This window comes from Astatotilapia calliptera, chromosome 16 (genome assembly GCF_900246225.1).
Source record: "Astatotilapia calliptera chromosome 16, fAstCal1.2, whole genome shotgun sequence".
Lineage (NCBI taxonomy): Eukaryota > Metazoa > Chordata > Actinopteri > Cichliformes > Cichlidae > Astatotilapia > Astatotilapia calliptera.
In genome coordinates this window covers 25732365-25752576 of record NC_039317.1, presented here as the reverse complement: position 1 = coordinate 25752576, position 20212 = coordinate 25732365, and the positions used below count along the sequence as shown (strand labels likewise).

At 40.8% G+C, this 20212-nt stretch overlaps 1 protein-coding gene across 1 annotated transcript in view; it reads left to right on the top strand.

Annotated features, from left to right (window-relative positions):
* The window catches only part of dars1 (aspartyl-tRNA synthetase 1), a 31658-nt gene that overhangs the window by 10798 nt on the left and 648 nt on the right, over positions 1 to 20212 (top strand). Inside the window, exons 5-17 of the mRNA XM_026143952.1 lie at positions 1380 to 1472; positions 2688 to 2790; positions 7309 to 7411; positions 8085 to 8165; positions 9813 to 9872; positions 12556 to 12667; positions 14467 to 14601; positions 16167 to 16314; positions 18499 to 18645; positions 18962 to 19004; positions 19384 to 19464; positions 19887 to 19998; positions 20131 to 20202. Coding sequence (XP_025999737.1) covers positions 1380 to 1472; positions 2688 to 2790; positions 7309 to 7411; positions 8085 to 8165; positions 9813 to 9872; positions 12556 to 12667; positions 14467 to 14601; positions 16167 to 16314; positions 18499 to 18645; positions 18962 to 19004; positions 19384 to 19464; positions 19887 to 19998; positions 20131 to 20202 — 1290 coding nt within the window. The remainder of the gene's footprint in view (positions 1 to 1379; positions 1473 to 2687; positions 2791 to 7308; positions 7412 to 8084; positions 8166 to 9812; positions 9873 to 12555; positions 12668 to 14466; positions 14602 to 16166; positions 16315 to 18498; positions 18646 to 18961; positions 19005 to 19383; positions 19465 to 19886; positions 19999 to 20130; positions 20203 to 20212) is intronic.

The following is a 20212-nucleotide window of genomic DNA, read 5'->3' as shown; positions in this document are numbered from 1 at the left end:
TGTTGACACAACGATAATATAGGACGGAGGTTTTATTATTGTAAATGTCATCGTCGGCGTGTCTTTATTTTATAATGTTACAGAACAACTTTATGATTTTGATAGCAGAGTCTGCCTGAATTTGAAAGACTGAAAGAAATATCTGAATTTTTGATCATTTGTTCTTATTATTTATGAATGAATGAACTAACAGTAAGACGATACCATAGATGCATTATACACACAGACTTGGTTTCTATCTCTGATCCAGTAGCTTGGGAAACTTCAGTAGCATTATTAATAACATGGTGAGGGAATAACATTTTAGGTCTCCATCATAATGTAACAAATATATTTCTGATAATGAAATTAAAAACAAGGACAGACTGAAATGAGTCAACTCAGTGCTGGAAACAGGAACTAGTGTAAGACTACAGTTAAAAGTTAAAAGGTGACAGAAAAACAGGCTCGAGTGCAAAAACAAACAGAAAAAAGGCTAATCAAGATCATTGCCGGTGGCCCGGCTACTAAGCTGCTGTCAAAAACAAAAGATTCCAAGTCGGTTATACAACAGTGACGTAGGTCGGACACTTTTTGTGAAAAACAGGTTGAGCATTGGTGCAGTGGTACAAAGTGTAAACTCTGCTGCATGTTTGTGTACACGATGACTTCCCAATCCAGAACTTCACAGTTGAGCTTTTGTCTGGCTGTCAGTCATACTGATTTAACACGATAACATCACGAAAAATCCTTTTGGTGTCATCTCTGGTCGCCATTTAAGCGATGCTAGTGATAATAGCGGTAACGTATAAAGTTTGATAAACGAGGCAGCAGGCGGACCTGTTGATGTCGTCCATCTGTCTGGATGCACTTTCAGCTCCACTGGCAGCAAACAAAGTGTTGCCTCCCTCACCTGCATAGCAAGCTCAGCCACGAGGATGGAGCTGGAGCAGAGGTGGGGGCTGAAACCCGAGGGCTTTCATGTGGGTTGACAGAGTTCTCAGCCAACAGGGCGGCTCTGTTTTCTCTGGTGTAGCCTCGGTGTCTGCCTTCTCTGCTCACTGATAATGAAGAGTAAGCATGCCTCTGAGTAATACAGGTGAAACTAGAGTCAATTTGTCATAGAGCACAAAGAGAGCAGACGAGTTAGACAGCTTTTGGCAAGTCTCCTAGTGTTTCTTATTTATTAGGCATGCCTGTAATTTGAGCATTTTATTGTCTGCACTTTTACACGTGCACAAGCATGCTCATTGGCTTTTCTTTCTCCCTTTGGGAGTATGTAGGGAAGAGAGGGGAGGGATTCTTTGCACGCAGGTGGGGAAATGGAGGAAGCGAAGTCCTTTGAAGTAATAAAATATTTTGCGTGTGTGTTTGTGTGTGTGCGTGCGTGTGCGAGCCAGACAGGGAGTTGGTCCGGGTCCAAGACCTTACTCCTGAGAAAGCTGACCAGCTGATCTGGCTGCGCGCCCGAGTCCACACCAGCCGAGCCAAAGGTGAGATCACCTCCCCCTTTGTTCACCTTTTGTTTTTCTTTTGTTTTTTTGGTTCTGCAGCTTTCTTTGTGTGAAAGACACAAACGGCCATGATTAGATGCCCCCTGAGCTAATCCGCCGTGAACTATACTGAAAAGTTTATAACATCTGCCCTGGGGTCATTTTTATTCACAGCAGCACTTTCTCTTCAAGATCAAACAGCAGTGCCGTTTGGCTTTCACTTGGTGTTCCATTTCAAATGATGTAAATGACAGACATCGCTGTCTTTAGGTTCAACACTGGAGGCCCTGTGCTAGAAGAGAAGCATAAAGCTTTTATTGCAACTTTATGCACCAAACACTCCCAGAGTAAAATCAGAATTTTAAAAGACTTTTTGCTCCTGTTTGTGAAATAATTTTTTTTTAAGATTGTGAGGCGTTACAAAGCCGATTTGTTTTTCCACTCTTTCCTTGTTAAGCAGATTGACAACCTGAAGGTGTTTTTGATATCACCGTCAGGCTAGCTTGTCACTGCCAACTGGAAGATCAGATAACCTGTCCCCCCTCAGTTCCAGTTGCTGGCAGTCACGAAGCTTCACTGTTTGAATACAATAACCCTCTGAGCTTTGCCTGGTTATTGCTCCTCTCCATAAACAGTGAGCCTTTTGCAAATAAACTATAGTCTCTGTGATGTTTTTTTTTTTTTAACCATTTCCTTTAAAGATAACTTCCAGAATCAAGAGTCACTTCCTCTCCACTTGTGTCTTCATTCTCTGCTTGCTGTAGGATGTCTGTGTGAGCAGAATAACATCCTGAATTGTGTGAGATGAGGTACATCTGTTGGTGGGATTTTGGCATCACTATTATTTCCACCACCCGCCCTGTTCTCACAGGCAACAAACATCAAAGTAACTGGGTGGTCTGATTATCTCCTGCCCTCAGTCTTTGTGGCTAACGTGTTTACACTCTTCCTAGGTCCCTGTATATGTTTGATAGGAAGGTAGCAATCAGCCTTTCTCCACACAGTGCTCTTCAAAGACAAGGCTCTGTTTGCAAATGTTTGACACTTCATCTGATCCCTACAGCTGTGAGACACTCATCTCAAGTCACACACACAGCCCTTTTGACTGAACAAACCTACTTAGCTTCAGACAGAGTGCCCAAGGTATTATTCTGACAAGGCTGTTATGCTTGTATTGTAAAAAGCGAGCTCTATCTATTGTTGTTTTGCTTTCAGGGAAGCAATGCTTCTTGGTCTTGCGTCAGCAGCAGTTTAACGTGCAGGCACTGGTCGCAGTGGGGGATCGTGCCAGCAAGCAGATGGTCAAGTTTGCCGCAAAGTAAGTACCGAGACTGTTCTTCCTGTCAGAGAGGGCAGAAACAATGGTGGGAAAAAAAACCTTGGCCATAACGGTCCACTGATCCATTTTCACACGTCTGACCGAGGTGGAGGGCGGGGAAATCAATCATTTTTTCACTTGGCAGTAAAAGCTGGCTTTCAACAGGGCGGAATACAGCAGTGGCCTAATGGGGCAGTTCCTGTCAAGATGGCAGATACAGCTCCTTGGATCAGAGGAGGGAGAAATAATTAAGAGCCAAGAATCATTAGTCATGTTAGCAGCCAAACTATAGCCCATTACTGGTAGTCGATGAATGGACATAACCATCCACGGATGTGCACTTTATTAAAGAAACAAAAGGGGTGTTGCTGATAATGATGTTAGATTAGGCTCGCGTTAGAGGTTTGCAGCAGGGCTTATTTGTTTAAAAAGAAACCCTATTGGGGTTTTAAATTGACACAAAAAATGATGCATGATGATTTATGATGCACCTGATGTAATTTACTGAAATATGCAGTTTATTCATTAAAAAAACCCAAACAGTTATTTTGAAGTACGCCCAGTATTTAGTGAATTTAAGAGGGAAGAACTTAATTATCACATAATACATCTTCTTAGACATTGCTAAATTAAGCAAAAGGTAACACCCCGACTGTAATCTGCAAGACTGAAATGACAGTTAAGACATGGGATAACACTGATCTTAAGCAATGCAGGGATTGCAGTAATGAATGTGTGTGTGTGTGTGTTTTTTTTTCTTTTAAAGTGTAGCTACTATTTAGTTGCACAAGTGTGATGTTCTGATAGGCTTAAAACATTTTTAAACATTTGAGGCTTATAAGTTGGCATGAGACGATTTGATTGAAAACTGCCAAACATCTTTGGAGTGTCGTCAACCTCCGTAACGGGACGTTCGAGACGTTGACCTCATTGGCAGCAGGCGCTGCTCACGCTGCATTTCCCCAGAGTTTTTCCTACCTTGATCCTTGATCCACCCTGAATACATTCAAAACAGTCTGTTGTATTAGACTACACAAAACTACACAACTAACCGCTGAACAAATATTAATTTCATGTAATGCTTGTGATAACATTGGCTTTCTTTTGCTACGGTTTGTTGAAAACACGAGACTTGATGAAAGATGTAAGTAATGAACGTTGGTTTTAATGTACACAGCTGTCTGAGCCGTATGTAAACAAGTCGGCGCTGCTAAATGTTTGATGACGGGCAGCATGTGCCTAAATTACCATTTGACACGCACGCATTATGTTCATGTTTTCAGAAATGAGGCCCTGAGATCTCGGTGTAAGTTTGTTGCGGTATCATGAGGTTCATGGGAAATTTAACCCAGACACAGGCAAATTTTTCTAATGAGGTCAAGGTCACTGCTGCTCAGACCAGAGTTTTGACCTTAACTTTGTAACAAGTATCACCAGCTGCTGACACAGCCATAGTTCCTCTTTATAGTCACTGAGTTGGCCTTTTTCTTGCCGCTGTTGTAATATGGCATCGGGGCTTTCAAAATAGCTCCAAAGACGGGCAGAGAGGGGTCTGCAGCTCCAAACTGTAATTTCCTTTAAGCCTCAACATTTGAACCCCTAACAGATGAAATGAATAACACCAACCATGTATTTAAAATTCGATTGCTGTGGTAATCCCCGGTGTACAACATCCACACCGACACTCCCTGACAGCAGCAGCCTCCTTCATTAGGACGGTGTGCGCTGTCTGTGCACTGAAACTGCCCCAGAACAGCCCGAGCGACACTACGAAAAAGCCAAGGGTTTAGCCTGACCAGGAAAAAAGCTCAACAGGATGCTCTGAAAAATGCTTGAGCTACAGAGTCGCCACAGAACCGAACATCCAGGTCCCAAAAACCACACGAGCTCCTGTGGAGTGTTCATGTTCCTCAGTGGGACTGGGCTGTGTGGGCAGCTTATAGAGGCCCTGCACGATACTTGGCAATTTTTGGGTTTTTTTTTTTATGTTTTGAAAATGAGGGTACGTCAAAAGATGGTGCCTTTTACTATATATAAATTTATATATAAATAGTGTTCTCCTTGCACTTTAACATATTTTTGTAACCAGTGATTTCTTTTATGTGCAGCACTTCCTCAGTCTTGTTCTGCAATGTTGTGGTCGGACAGTTGGATTGTTTTGCAATCTTATGCCACCTGACAGCCTAACACCACAGCAAGTGAAAGTGATGACATGGTTGTCAAGACAATACCATCTTGCATCAGAACTAAACAACAGCAAAGTCATACCACTTTGCAGTTGCTTACCAAGCAGGTTTCCAAAACAACATTGTTGCTGTGCTTCTGTTTGTAGTTGTATCTCTAAGAACAGGTGGCACTATCACTCCTGTAGCTTTGTGGCGCACATTTAGTGTCAGACAATGTGGTCTGATGATTGACAAGCTGATTGAGACCCTGGATTACAAGTAAATCCCCTCATAACTGCTCTAAGGACGGAGATTGCATTGCTGAGAATCCCCTTACTTGTATTGCATGTCCAAGTGATCATCCGTCCATTCTCACAGTTTAATTAAGTGATCTTCTGCCTGTGCTCAACCTTTACTCTCAAGTACCTCTCAAGTGCTGAATGTAGAGCAGCGAAGAAATTGTGGCTGAGCTCTGAAAAGGAACAACATGTCAGTTGTTTGCTATGGAGTTGGTCGGTTTAATTCAGAGCGCTTTTTAAAACTGTTGGTTGTTTTTTTTTGTGAACAGCACTACTTTGTGATGCTGTACTGTACCTGGATGTACACAGATTTGGATTTTAAAACTGACAGGAGGCAGAGTAAGGAACAGTTATGTTAAAAACTAGTTATTTTTCATAATTGTTGTGTGGCCGAGGAAGAGTACGTGTCATCACCTGATGGGGGTTATTTATTTATTACTTTATTTAACAAGGAAAAACCCATTGAGATTTAAAATCTCATTTACCTGTAAATGAGATTCACTGTCCTCTGAGGTCATCGACAGGAGGCAAGAATCCTTCTTTTTAATGCTGATATGAGGCCATTTAGAGTGATATGCTGATTTTACTGTTGGTTCTTGGGGTTCAAAGTGGTATTATAAGATGATACATGTTATAACTTCGAAGCTGAAGAAATCTGAAAGCGACTACAGCCAGGAATTTATGTTGTAACACTTGTTCAGTCAGCTAAAGTTAGAGGCAGTTTGGAGTCAGGCTTGCCGAACCAGTCAGCTTGTCCTTCCTGGATCACTGATTCGAGCGCTCGCTCCCTTTTCTCTTTCCTTCTTGTGTTGAATGAATCTGTTTCTGTTGGTGTGCGCTCAGTGTGTTGTCATTAGACTTTTGTCCTGCAGCGGAGGTTATTAATGTGGGGATTTATTTATCTAGCTGATCTCCGACTGGAGGGGATTGGGTCTGGTGGCAGCTGTCGTGGGGCTGAAGGGACGGCGGTACCCCAGCGTTCGGTCCCTCATTACTGCTTTGTAATGAGGACGAGTGGTGGATTACAGCGGGTTTCCCATCTGGCCGTTTGCTGTGAGACAGTGGGCGTTGTACCTCAGATGTTACTTTGGGTTTCAGTGAGGAGCCTGTGCAGGGGGATGCTGCACTGTTGTTTAAAACTGATTATAAGGAAATTAGAAAGGGTTCCCCTGGTATGCTGTGGCTCACAAGAGGGAAATTCTTACCCCAGCTCTCAAAGTCAAAGAGTTTTTGTAGTAGAGCTGGGTACTTTCCAGGAGCTGTAGTATGAGGCAAGTTTTATCAAAGCTTACAAATCCCCCCTCGAGCCCCAGTGCTCGTGCTTGTTTATTTTTCCTTTGTGACTGAAATTACTGTTTCAATAAGAAAGTTAAGATTGTGCACATTGCTATAATTTATCGTTCCAGCTGAGTTAAAAACTGTTGTTGAATTGCTTAGCTGTTTGATATGGCCCGAGTCTCACCCAGGTCTTTAAATAAACACCTTTTGACAAATAATGTGGTGATAGAAATTTCACCACATGGGGCCTAAAATAAATTTTAGTGGGTAAAATGGTTTTGCAGGTGTTTTTTGTTTTGTTTTCTTCCCATGTGAGATAAACAATCACCAACAGACACCCATTTGTTTAAAAAATACATGAAAATGATGAAAATGATAGCATATTCTGCCTTGTTGCAACCTGTTAATTTGAATCTAATGTAGTCTCACGTTCACGATTATTATGAACAGGGCAATGTGGTTTCGTACGCCACAAGCTCTTGCGGTATGTCAATTAGCCCATATGCAAATATCAGTGCTGTTTTTATTTTAAAACACATGAGGGGGAAAAAAACCCTTAAAAAAACCTACCGCCCAGTCAAAAATCACCCACCCATATACCCCGCACTATCCTCGGTGCATAAAAGCGTGACAAATGTAAAAACTTGTCTACAAGCATTGTACATACTTTAACGGATATGTGGTTTTCACAGTTGCTCGTCTTTCCAAACAGATAAATCTGTTTTGTAACTAGCGTGCATCACTTACACTTTCCTCCCCCTGAATGTTTCCACCAGCATCACCAAGGAGAGCATCGTCGATGTGGAGGCGACAGTGAGGAAAGTGGAGCAGAAGATCGAGAGCTGTTCCCAGCAGGACGTCGAGCTCCACGTTGAAAGGGTTGGCACTTTCACTGCAGTCCTTAATGGGCACTTCTTAGCAGACAGACATGTAAACATAGAGAAGATAATACAGTTGCTTTTAAAGCCGCAGATGTCTCCTACACATATAAATAAAAATACCAGAGGGTGTATATTTTGCCTCCCAGCATATGCAGTGCGTACGCACCCAGACAATGAAGCATCCATAATTCATGTTATTCAAGCAGGTACCAAAGAGGTTTTCACTGTAGCGCATTGACCATTTAACTCTTCCTTTTAAACTCTTGATTTAACGCAGTATCTGAGCTTTAAGTAACATCCATTTTATTTATATGCCAAGAAAATGAAACAAAAGTCACCTCAAGGCTCCTTTTTACTCTTACGTACTGTACTGCAAAAGAATTTGATGTAGTGAATGCATCAAATTTTGGTGAATGGGATGAGATTTTCTCTGCTATGATGCCCAATGTAAATGAAAAACATAAAAACACAAAGCAGCACGTAGGTGATTTTCTCACACATTGATGAGGTTTTAACAGATGCAGCTTTTAGCCTCTTTCATTTTCACCTTCTTCACCTGTTTCTGGAGTCCCGGGACTTTCCATTGTCTCAGCATCGAATAAAAACATCGGTGGTTTGTCACACTTTTAATTTTTTGTGATTTTTTTTTTTTTTATCGTTTCCCTTCTCAGATTTTTGTCATCAGCCAGGCTGAGCCTCGTCTCCCATTGCAGCTGGAGGACGCTGTCAGGCCTGATGGAGAGGGTGAAGAGGTGAGGATGAATGGGGGGATGGATGAGGGGAGTCAAAGTGCAGTTAGAGTATTAGCTGAGTAATTATTATTCATTTGGACATCATTGGCAGCATTTTAGGTATCTTAAAAACTTCTAAAAGCAGACTCTCAGTGTAAAAAGAACAAGGCCTGATAGTTACTGTGTGTGTGCGAGTCCATTCACTGTCATGGAGTGCACAGATGGGTTTAGTCTGACTACACAATGAATATAAGTCCGTTTTTATCTGAATACTTTATATAAAAAGCAAAATGGAAACGCATTCTGTGCATGCTGAGCTCTAACGGCGCTCTTTCAGTGAGACTGTTTTCAGTGAGGAGAATGGAGATTTGTGTTTTTGGCAGAGTCAAGGATTGGCTGATTAAACCTAATCACCTTGTTTGAATCACCCTCCTCATGCAAATGGTGATTTCATCGCACAGTGTTTATAAGAGCCGGCTGCCAGTGTTGAGGGAGTTCTCTGAATTGCAATTAAGGAATTGTGCAGTGATGCAGAATCATTCAAGAAAATCATGAAGCATTTAAAAAGCCATTCTTTTTCCTAGCTGCAGTATAGGTGGTTAGAAATACATGTAAACCTTTGAGGCTGCTGGTTTAGCAGCACCAAAAAACGATGGCTAAGCGGAATTCCAGCTCAAAGCAGTTGGCTCTGTTTCCTGATTCAAACCAAAAGATGATTATTCTAGTATAGAGGATCAGCTTCAGCTCCCAGATTTGCAAAGTGGAAACATTGAATTTTCCAATAATAACATTCCTGATGTAGCCGTTGAATCGGCTTAACACATAAAACGGCAGGATGTCATTTTTTTCGTAGCTTTAGATCCATCGTATCTGCTGTGGAATTATACATCGCACTGTACATGCGTGCACATTAATATGAGTCTCATCAATACCAAAGACAGCTGAGGGCCCATCATTGTTTATCCAGTAAGCTAATATCTGCAGCTGTAGCAGCGTCTCAGGTGTTTTCTGTTGGGATTCAGCATGTCAGTCACAGACTTGTAGCAACACCTGCTTTCCCCAGAGACACTAGCCTCAACAGCCCTGTCTGTCTAACTGTCTGCCCATCTAACAGTTTGTCCCTCTGCGTGTGGCTGTTTGGAGCAGGATGTGGCTACACAGGCTATTAGCTCAAACCCCTGTGGGTCTTCTCAGGAAGCCTGACATCCACGACCCTGGAAGGAGCGGCTCTTCCTGTGATGAAACATTTACTTTTCAGTTGTTACCTTTTTCCTTTTCTTTATATTCTTTTTGTCCTGTTGTCCCACATTGCAGGTGTCTTTTATTGCACTTGACTCTGTTATACTCACTGAGCTAAGTAGGTAGATGTGGTAAAGCTGCAGGAGAATGGTAGTTTTGCATTGTTCCCAGGAAGGTTTTTGCAGGCTGATTGCATTGTTTTAGGTTTGCAAGCTGCCAATAGCTTTAAAGCTAAAAATGATTTGTATTTCTTTCTTTTTTTTGTTATAGTTTTTCCCTGTGAGTTGTGAAAAGCCCCTAAAATGCTTCCATAACACTGACGGCAAACACTCCTGTGTGAATAGGAGGAGATGAATAGTAATGATTTTTAATATTTCATAGGCTGAGGAGGTTTTGGTAGGATGACTGTGTTTTTGTGTTTGTATTCAGGAAGGCAGAGCCACAGTTAACCAGGACACCCGGCTGGACAACAGAGTGATTGATCTCAGGGTAAGTTTCTATCATCTGTGACCATGTGAGTCTGTGAAAATTTGCATTTGGTTTGATACATGTAATATTTTAGTTGATTAATGATGAATTTTTAGCTGTTTTAAACTAAGGTGTTCATAAAGATTATAAATTTGATGCTTTATGGGTGCTTCCTTTGTGAGGATGTCCTACCCGAAGTCTTGGGGTTGCCTCAATGTCTCCCTGGAAGAGTTGGCTGAAATACATGGATTTGAAAAACAAAAAAATTATTGCCATTATAACAACAATAATTTTTCAGCTTACATCCTGTCTCCGAGCACAGAAAACTTCTACCACAAATGTAGGCTGTTGGAGAGTGAATGTAAAATATTTGTGAAGGAATGCAAACAACAAACCAGCGCACCTCTAAAAGTAAAGAGAAAAGGCTGTGATTTAGTGGGCTGGTGATATGAATCTTATACAGTGCTGAGAGATGTGCTAAACTTATGCGAGCAGCAGAAGACACTAAGCCGCAAAGTGTCTCATTGTTTTGATATGTTCCTCCCACATGGAAGATACGACTGGCAGGAAGGCAGCAACACCACAGCACAGAGCCACTTTGTTCACAAGCTTCACAACAACACCTGCTTCTGCAGCACTGTGCACTTTGAGCTCATGGACTTGGGTCTGTCATCAGTTTTGCTCTTAAGAGCCCGCTGAAGCTATAAAGTGCTTCCCACACTGCCAAACTCTTCAGAAGGGAACCATAAAATGCCTTTGATAATTATGTAGTTCACATGAAACTCCATTTCTAACTTGAACATTTTTAAAGTTTAAAAGTTTCGTTTTAAAAGACGGCTGGACTTGCAGACAGTTTCTGGACTGTCATCCGGACGTGCTGGAGTCCAAACAAATCCTCTAACACTAGTGCTCCCATTACCTCAGCCTTCAAGATGTAAGAAATGTGATTGATTATGAGACCTACGTCATGCTATTTTGTGATTAATCATAATATTTGGTCCATAAAAACTGCATCCAGCTTCCTTAGATCAAATAAAAAAGGTGATAAATCTGTGTTACCTATGTCGCTGGCTTTACAAACGCAGACAAGCGCGACACCCAACAACAAATTTTATCATAAACCAGAAGGAAAGAAGAAAACTCTGAGAACTCATTTTCTACAAAGACCGATTCCCCGTCCTGTCATTTTTCAAGAAAGATTCAGATCCACATCAAACACACCATTCTCCCTTTGCTTCATGCTCCGGCTCTTCGTGAAGTTTCACATGTAAGCATCGGAGATGGAAAGTAAAGCCAGTTGCGTTTTATCAGAACAGGTCTAAAAGTTTTGAAGAGAAGAGAGCTGTGATTTCGATACAAGCGCAAAAGCAAAATGTCCTAATGCAGATTTGTGTATTTCAGGTTGCTTTAGGAAGGGTTAAGGTGTATGCTGACTACCACACATACTGTACACATACAGGCTGTATGAACAATGATGCCAGCACTAGACTGTGGTCAACCTCCAAGTACACATATCGACGGCCTCTTGAGTACGATGATGAGCCCGTAATTGGATGCTGGCAAATGTTTAAATTTTTTGAGCTTTGAAACCTCTGTGTGGTATGTGTTCACCGCAGCTGGGTTTCAAGGAGGTATGAACTATTGAGAGGTATACCAGAGTAAGGTATATTTCATGAGGCCCCTCACCATCAGAAGAACTGCCAGTTTCAGGATAGTAACTGCCACCCACCAACCCACTCACTATTACGCCTACTCGCTGCAGACTTGCTGTAAACAGGAAGCGCTTTCGAATTTTTAAATTAGGTCTTACACAGTCTGGTTTTTAGGTCGGTTTCCCCACGTTTAACGCTGGGCACAGCCCCATGTGTGATGTGTGACACAAATGAGTCATAGGTGGTGTGATAGTAGAATGAATGATTTGCTTCAGTGCCTTTTTAAAGAGGTTTGTAAAAGTGTTTTAAGCAGGGACGTTTTATATTTTTCTGCACTTCTACTTTCTGTCAAGCACCCAGATTGTAAATGATGGAAAAGTTTTAGCCAGACAACCCTGAAGCATTGTCTGCAGATTAATGAGCTTTCCAGGATTTAGACACGATCATATTTCGAGTCAGCCGGCTGTTAGTCAGACGAAGACTATTCAGGACCGGACAGGCACTAGAAATGGGATGTGAAGCACTTTAATTAACGCAGAACTGTGCATTTATGTATTGAAAAGACCCAGGTCTGACTTCATGATGATGTACGGTAACTAGACTTGAAAACCAGACAAGATCAGTTGTAGAAATCTTGTGGTCATTTGAAATGAGTCAGTCGATTTCTGGGAGTGTTCACTGGCATTTTGACATGCTCTGTCACCCAACTGTTGACTCTTGGGGGCTTTTGTGCATGAGGTTTTTACAGTAACCTCTTCACAGCAGTTTTATGTCTCACCTTGGTTTCGGTATTTATATTGATAATCTAAATACTGAAACACAATTTAAAAAAAAAACAATAAATAAAGGTATTTCTAAGTTTCTGCGGCTCTTCCAGGATTTGAACACGTTGCCGTTGCCAACAAATAATTGTCACACCCTTCACATAGACAGGAGGTCCTTGAAGAAACTGGCAGTCTTGTTTTCACACATTTGTCATGGTTGTGTAATAACGTAGATGAATCACTGCAACCGTCTTGATGGTGTTTATTTTTGTGTATTCTCCTGAAAAGACGACCACCAGCCAGGCCGTGTTCCGCCTGCAGTCAGGTGTGTGCCAGCTCTTCAGGGACACCCTCACCAAAAAGGGCTTTGTGGAGATCCAGACGCCGAAAATTATATCGGGTAAAAACAAAAAAAAAAACACCCTCTGCCACATTGACACGTGGGAAAACTGAGACTAGCATGCATTGAATCATTTTTGATTAGATGTTTCAGTAGAGGCACACTTGTTTTCACGTCACTGCCCACAGGTGTTTCGTGAGTCATTGTGTAACAGTTGTAAGTTGACTTCCTCATCAGGCTGATCTAGGCTCCACTTCAAATCAAGAGCAAAATAAAAAGTTCAGCTAAAGCTTTTGAAACACACACATGCGCAGTCATGCACATCTATGCTAAGGGAGACAACAGACAGTAAGGTATTAGAGAGAATTTCATCGTTTCAGACCTATGAGGGTTTTAATCCAGACCGCTGGGAATTTCGATGCATCGACCAGCTCTCACGTCAGCCTCTCTGCTTTCACATTTCCACACAGCGCCCTTCTAATTTGACAGGAGAGGCTTTCCTTAAGATCAATCCCAAAGGATCTCATCTCACTTTATTGAAGAAAAGGAGGACTGAAAGGGAGAAACTTAGAACTCAGACAAAAATCTTCTCACCAATATTCAGGAGAAAGAGTTATTGGAGCTTTCACCATTTAATGGCATATCTCTTATGCTGGCTTTATTTTTTCCAGCATTAACTCAATTTGGAGGCTCCAGATGCTTTTTGAACCATTCAAACCTTTACTTGGTTAATATGTAATGTACTGTTTGAAGCTTTAATAATCTAAAATAATCCGTTTGGAGTCTTTATGATAAAAAAAGATAAATTCTTAAAAGAAGCAGAAGCACAGTAGTCTTATGTCAATAGTTCGCAGCCCCCACATTCCTCCCATATTTTGAATTAACTGTGGTGAAACCTCCACACTCTCACTTCCTCTTTTCTTAAAGAGCCAATGATGGTGGCTGTGACTCGAACGCTAAATTCAAAAGTGGCGCTCTTTTATTTTGGCGGCACCTGTGAAAAAATACACACAAAACCACATCTTCCTGCGTGGCACCACCCATGGTGCAAGCGTGAACAGTTTGTCCTATATGTACATCCCCACCCACCTTTTGAGAGTGTGAAAATATCAGTTGATGCCCTCTGATGTTTTTGTCACATAAAAGGTGACACGTGTTATTAGAGTCTGGGACATGATGTCCTGAGAACTGACTTTGTTTTGAAAAATTTGCCCAGTGGTTACATATTCATGTAAAAAAGAAATGGGTTGTTCTGGTGAATAAGTCAAAAAGTTGGGCCATCATTCCTTTATTGACCTCAGCTCTGTATCTGAGGAAGGAAAGTATCGTTTTTGAAGTAGTATATAATGACTGTCTTTTCTGAGCCTTTCCTGGTTGTCCTACTAAAGTTCCTGATGGAGATCACAGGAATCACTTGAGTTTTTAAGTACAAGTCTTTGTCTGGAATGAGCAGACAATCTGTCAGCATCTCCCCGAACGCACCGTTCTTTGCTAGCGATGGTCATAAAACGCACTCGTCGTGTAATAGCGTCACTAATCTACAAATCCTGTAGATGTTTCAAATTAAAAGCCTGAGTGTTTCAGTGGACAACAGTTATGTCATAAGACTTTTACTTTGAAACTTTTTCCACCACAGTTTTTTTTACTCTGGACTCTCTCCAACCATTATCAGAGGCCTGGCCTTTAAAAAAAATGATGGTATTTATTTGTGTGTATGCTAGCCAATTATAGTCCCTACTGAAACATCTAATAAATTCACAGTATATATCATTAGGTGGGATGGGTGAGGTTTTGACAGTAATAGCTGTTTTTCCTCATGTTTTTCTCTTTGTCATTAAATTTTCTTTGTCCTTTTTTAGCTGCCAGTGAAGGTGGCGCAAATGTTTTCACAGTGTCGTACTTTAAAACCAGCGCCTTCCTGGCTCAGTCGCCTCAGCTCTACAAGCAGATGTGCATCTGTGCTGACTTTGACAAGGTCTTCTGTGTAGGTCCAGGTAAGCCCCTCCCCCCAGTATGTCACCTTATACACTGGCAAACAGGAAAAAGAGACGCGAGAGGATAATGAAAAATTTAGACCCTATTAAGTGAAAACGGTTTTAAAATGTCACTAAATGCATTTAGACTGTTAAAGTTTAACAGACCTCCCTGTGATGCTTTTACTGTGTCAAAGCTGCTGTAGAGCTGTGTGATAGTGACACAGTGGGACTTGTAAAAGACTTTATAGAGCCGAGTTTAGGGGAAATCCAAGCAAACACTGCCACCATCTGATTATCTAAGCAAACTCTGCCTTCATCTGTGTGCATAAAGTATTTATTCTATACATAGTCGTGAATTTTTTTATGTTTTTTTTAGATTGCTACTCGTATCTGATTTTCATTCGATACAGGATTCTCGCCCAAGATCAAATAAAACATCTGGGACAAGGATCCACATTCGGTATTCCACTGACTGGACTGAAGTTTTTGTTTTGTTGTGTGTAACACCACAGAGAAATCAAAGGGCTTAAGGTCATTACTGCTTCTGAGGCAACAATGTCCTCACCACGGTTGCCTTACTTACAGACTCACTGATTCAGCATGTAAGGAGAAGTGGGATCAACACTCCTCTAAATCCCAGTGGCAAAGTACAACATGTACTTAGTTGTAGGTTCTACAACTATATCGCCACTGTCTGAAATCAACTAAAAAAGGTTCACCAGGGAAGAAGCGGAAGTAAATGTGAAGCATATCTTCTTGCGGAGAAGCATACATCTCCATATTTATGCTTGGAATCATTTTAGTTTTCCAGTTTGTTGAAATATATGCAGGGTCAGACGCATAATACTTTCCAGGTTCTAGACAAACACTGTGTGAATACAAAAGCAGGAATGAACATTTACACTTTGTTTCAGACACAATTGAATAAAACTTTGTATGCATGGTTGTATTTTCTGAATCTCAGTCATTGTGAAACTGTGTGCATGTACACATGCGTGGTTTCCAGGTAATCCAGCCACAGTATGTAGATACAGAAACACATTTAATCAGATGTGTCCGTGCCTTTTTAAGAACACTTTTGACAGTCTGTAAACCTGTAAAAACAGCAATCGAGCAGCCGTCCTCGAGTATGACCGTTAACTCCCACTAAATGAAAGTAGAAGCCATGATGTTATTAATTCACCATACAAGTACTTGTAAAGTACTCTGCTTTAGAATAACACAGTAGTCAGGAATTATTTATTGGCAGCCGCGTTCATACAGAGTTTCTAAAGTACCTCTCAATCAGCCATAGTGCAAGCACCTACATTTCACAGTGCGTTTTGATTATCGTCAACTTTCAATGCCGCTCATCTACACATCATTGTTTCACAAACCTTTACGTGGCGGTGATTCAGAAGCCAGGTTGTAAGCTTGATGATCCTTTATATGGGCTTCTGTTTTGTGAGCCGTCCAAATTTAGGAATTTCGAGTACAATGGAAATGACACTTTATTCCCGGAGATGAGCAGAAACCTTTCGTTGCTTCCACGCCACCGCAGTTTGCTTTGTTTTGGCACTCGTATTAAATCAGCGTCATTTCAGTTTTCAGGGCGGAAGACTCCAACACGCACCGTCACCTGACCGAGTTTGTGGGTCTGGATATTGAGATGGCCTTCAACTACCATTACCACGAAGTGATCGACTCTATCACTGACACCATGGTGCAGATCTTCAAGGGCTTGAGAGACAAGTAAGATACACATTTATTGAGTTAAGGTAAAAGATGAACCTAAAACTGTTGGTGTGTTGCAGACCAACTTCTGCAACACACTCAGCTGAATTATTTAGTTTTACAGCCAGCAAAATGTCAAAGTGTGTACGTCTAAGTAAAACTATGTAACTGCTAAATCTAGATTAATTAAATGTCATCACATATGGCTGTCTGCTTAGATGAATGTCAGCAATTTCCACTCCAACTGTTTAGTGAACTGCCAGCAAGATGACGATAGGATGTGGTTTTATTGCCTCCGTGTGGTGGAACTCGGTACAGTAGGCATTAAGAGCTTCAACATCAAAGGTTAAAATAAAAGAGGAATACTGGGCGAAACTCTTTCTGTGTGGAAACTGTAACGTTTCTGACGACATACGTCTGTGAATGTCAGTGGTTTTTTGGACGTATTTATTACAGTGAAAACTCAGAAGGGGGTTTGCAGTGCTTCATGCTTTATTCTGTGATTACAAGTCTTTTATTATAAAGTAAATCCCCTTAGGAACCATGTTAAATCAGTGGAACACTGAGTAAGGTGTCAACTAGCTTAATTTGAATTCCCTTTTTAATGTCTGTGACGTTAGTTAGTTTCAGGTTGTGACCACTGTTCCTCTTTCTCAGGCCCATTTGACTTTTTGCCCTTTGTTCTCATGACTTTCCAGACTGTTTCTCTTGACGTGTGAAAGTGTTTTGCATGCGTTTTGTACTTCTGTTTTAACACATGAAGCACAGATGACTTTATCCTTTCCATGCTCTGTTTGGCATCTCCTTTTAATTTCACAGTAAATACAAGTGAAATTTGTTAGGTGTCTTTAAAAAATATAATTTAGTTGTTAAAAATCTCTTTTTGGTGTCATAATGTTTCTAATTGTGATATAAAAGAATCAGAAATTAGTGAAAGGCATTAGGACAGCTTGGCCAAGAAAATAGAGTCAAATGTGGGTTGTGACCATTATGTGAACAATTAGTCTGGTATTTGTCTCTATCTGGACAGAATTGTGAGTCCTTCGATGGTAGATTGTAGTTTTTGTTTGTGTACCGGTACGTGCAGTACTGTGCAGAAGTCTTGCATCACCCCTCATTTCTTTTTTTGTTTTTAGAAAAAGGGGCATGTCTTGTGACATCCACCATGTGTACTGACAATAATTTGAGCCACGAATTTCAAATTTATGTATTCATCAGTCCATCGGACCTGTAGCCGATGAGTTTCAGTTCATTCCTTGTGTAGTTTGGCCTTTTATCACAAATTCCCCTCCTTTAAAATGGCTTCTTGAGATCTTTTCTGATGAGGCTCCAGAAAAATGCACTTCTCAGGCCCTGTTTCACTTCTTAGCTGAATTGTTTATTAAGGGTATGACTTTCAGATGCTTTTCATGTAGAATTTTAGGCCTGCTACTTCTTCATTTGTCCTCCACTTGTCTATTTTACTGCATTTTTTTTAGGTGCGTACTCCACACCGTGCCAAGTTATGCCAAGTTTTTTGGCTAATAGCCTTTTGGGAATCACCTTTTTAGTGCAAAATTATCCTTTTTATGCCCATCAAACTGTGTTATCATTGTCATTTTTTGTAGATTAAACTAAAGACAGTGGAAAAAATGGGGGGGGGGGGGGTTGCATCAGGCTAACAAAGTGCACAAAGATACAATTTAGATTGGTTCTTTGCTAAGTTGTCTGTTATGTTTAGACACAACACTGGTTTGCCCTTTGAGTTGGGAGGCTTTTTGTGCATTAATTATTTATGGGTCAGTGTTTTATTCACGGGTCAGTCATTTTAAGTCCAGATACAACCACTGGACATAAAATGAGAGAACAAACCATCAATGTCCACAGAAAAACTTTGAAAGTGGTTCAGAAAACCGGAGAACTATTACCCAATACCACTTTAAAGCTTTTTAAGACAGCATGTCTCCTTGGAAGCAAAATATGAAGAAATCAGGGGCGACATGACCCTTTTTCACAGTAACACGTGTAACAAGTATTTTTACATAGATATAAATCACCATTACATACTCCAATCATGATTGGGAAAACTATTGGTGTATGTGAAGTTTTATGTTTGGGTTAAAAAAATTAGTGGTTTGGGGAAATTTCCCAGGAAAATGAATTAAAGTCAGCGTCATGTCCTCTCAACACTCTGGAAACTCAATGCATGTGCCTCTGCGTCAGCTTCCAGACAGAGATCCAGACGGTGAATAAGCAGTTCCCAAGTGAGCCTTTCAAATTCCTGGAGCCGACTCTTAGACTGGAGTACACCGAGGCTGTGGCCATGCTGCGTGAGGCCGGGGTCGAAATGGGTGACGAGGATGACCTCAGGTTAGAATACATCACACAGCCTTTCCCCCACAGCCAACTCATCTTGTCAGATGATTTCTTTTGATAAAAGCAGAAGTAAATTGTAACATGTGCTTAAAGTGAGGATGTGAAAGATCACATCAGTAACTCAGCATTTAAGTAATCCTTGTGATCAAAGCTGTAATCTGCAGTACAGTTGGAGCAGTGACGTTAAAAAAACAGTCTGAGAAATAATAACTGTAGATGATTCACTGATTACAATCAGTTTAAGTAATATTTTAACAATGTGAGATGTGTCTGTCTTTATTAAACTCAATGTATTTTTGCTGTTTTGTAGTACACCCAATGAGAAGCTGCTTGGCCGCCTCGTCAAGGAAAAGGTTTGTTTTCAAATGTGATTTACTCATTGAATGTCAAAATTATGAATGTGACATGATCCAACAATGGATCACGTAGCCTTTATGTATGAAGGTCAGATAAAAACACGAGTGATTTTTAAAAGTAGTAAAAAGCCATTTTGGATATTAGAACTCCAGAATTTGTATATATGAGCCGTTAGTCTTCTTCAGACGACCTCCTTCAGTAAAAGCTGCTTTATGCTGTAAGATAAAGACTCTACAGTATCCTGGAGAAGTATTTTAATATTCAAGCTCACAGTTGCATCACATAAATAAAGAAAAGGATACGTGTATGTCTCTATTAATCCTTTTGTATGCAGTTATTGACTCTCACTCCTCTTTTTTCCCCCCCTCTCCACAGTATGATACTGACTTCTATGTGCTTGATAAGTACCCGCTGGCTGTTAGACCGTTTTACACAATGCCTGATCCAAGCAACCCTGTAAGTCTTTCACTCACACATCAAACATACCAAACACACCAGCCTCTCAAATTTGCACTGTGGCTCCTGTGGGCAACGTAATGCTTTTTTTTTTTTTTTTTTTATTGTCCCGACAAGTCAAGAAAAAACATCAGCATCCATGAGCGATGCCACAAAATTGCCAGTTTACTACATTCTTTATGCTACCTGTGTGAATTTCAATTGCCAGACTGATATTTCTGTTAATATTTGGCTTTAAAAAATGAATACGGTTTCATTTCATTCTCTTCCTGTCATAATCATTGTTGTTACCCAAGTTTTGTGCCAGCGTTACCTTGTCTGGTTGACTTTAATTTTCTTTTCTTTTCTTTTTTTTAACCCCCTCCTGTCATCATCACATGTGAGAAAAACCTGATTTCTGAGTTTGTTTTATTTTTGTCTAGAAATACTCCAATTCTTATGACATGTTCATGAGAGGAGAAGAGATTCTCTCCGGAGCTCAGAGAGTCCACGATGCTCAGCTGCTGACAGAAAGAGCCATCCACCATCAGATCGGTAAGAAAAAGAGATGTTTCCATTTCTTTTTGAGGAGCATTGAGTGAAATTCAAATGATTTGTCTCCCTCTGTTGGCAATCAGCGGAACAACACTAGAAAATTTTTGTGCCTCTCCTTTGTTTGTTGTACAGATCTGGAGAAGATCAAGGCATACATCGACTCCTTCCGGTATGGAGCTCCCCCACATGGCGGCGGAGGCATTGGTAAGAAATA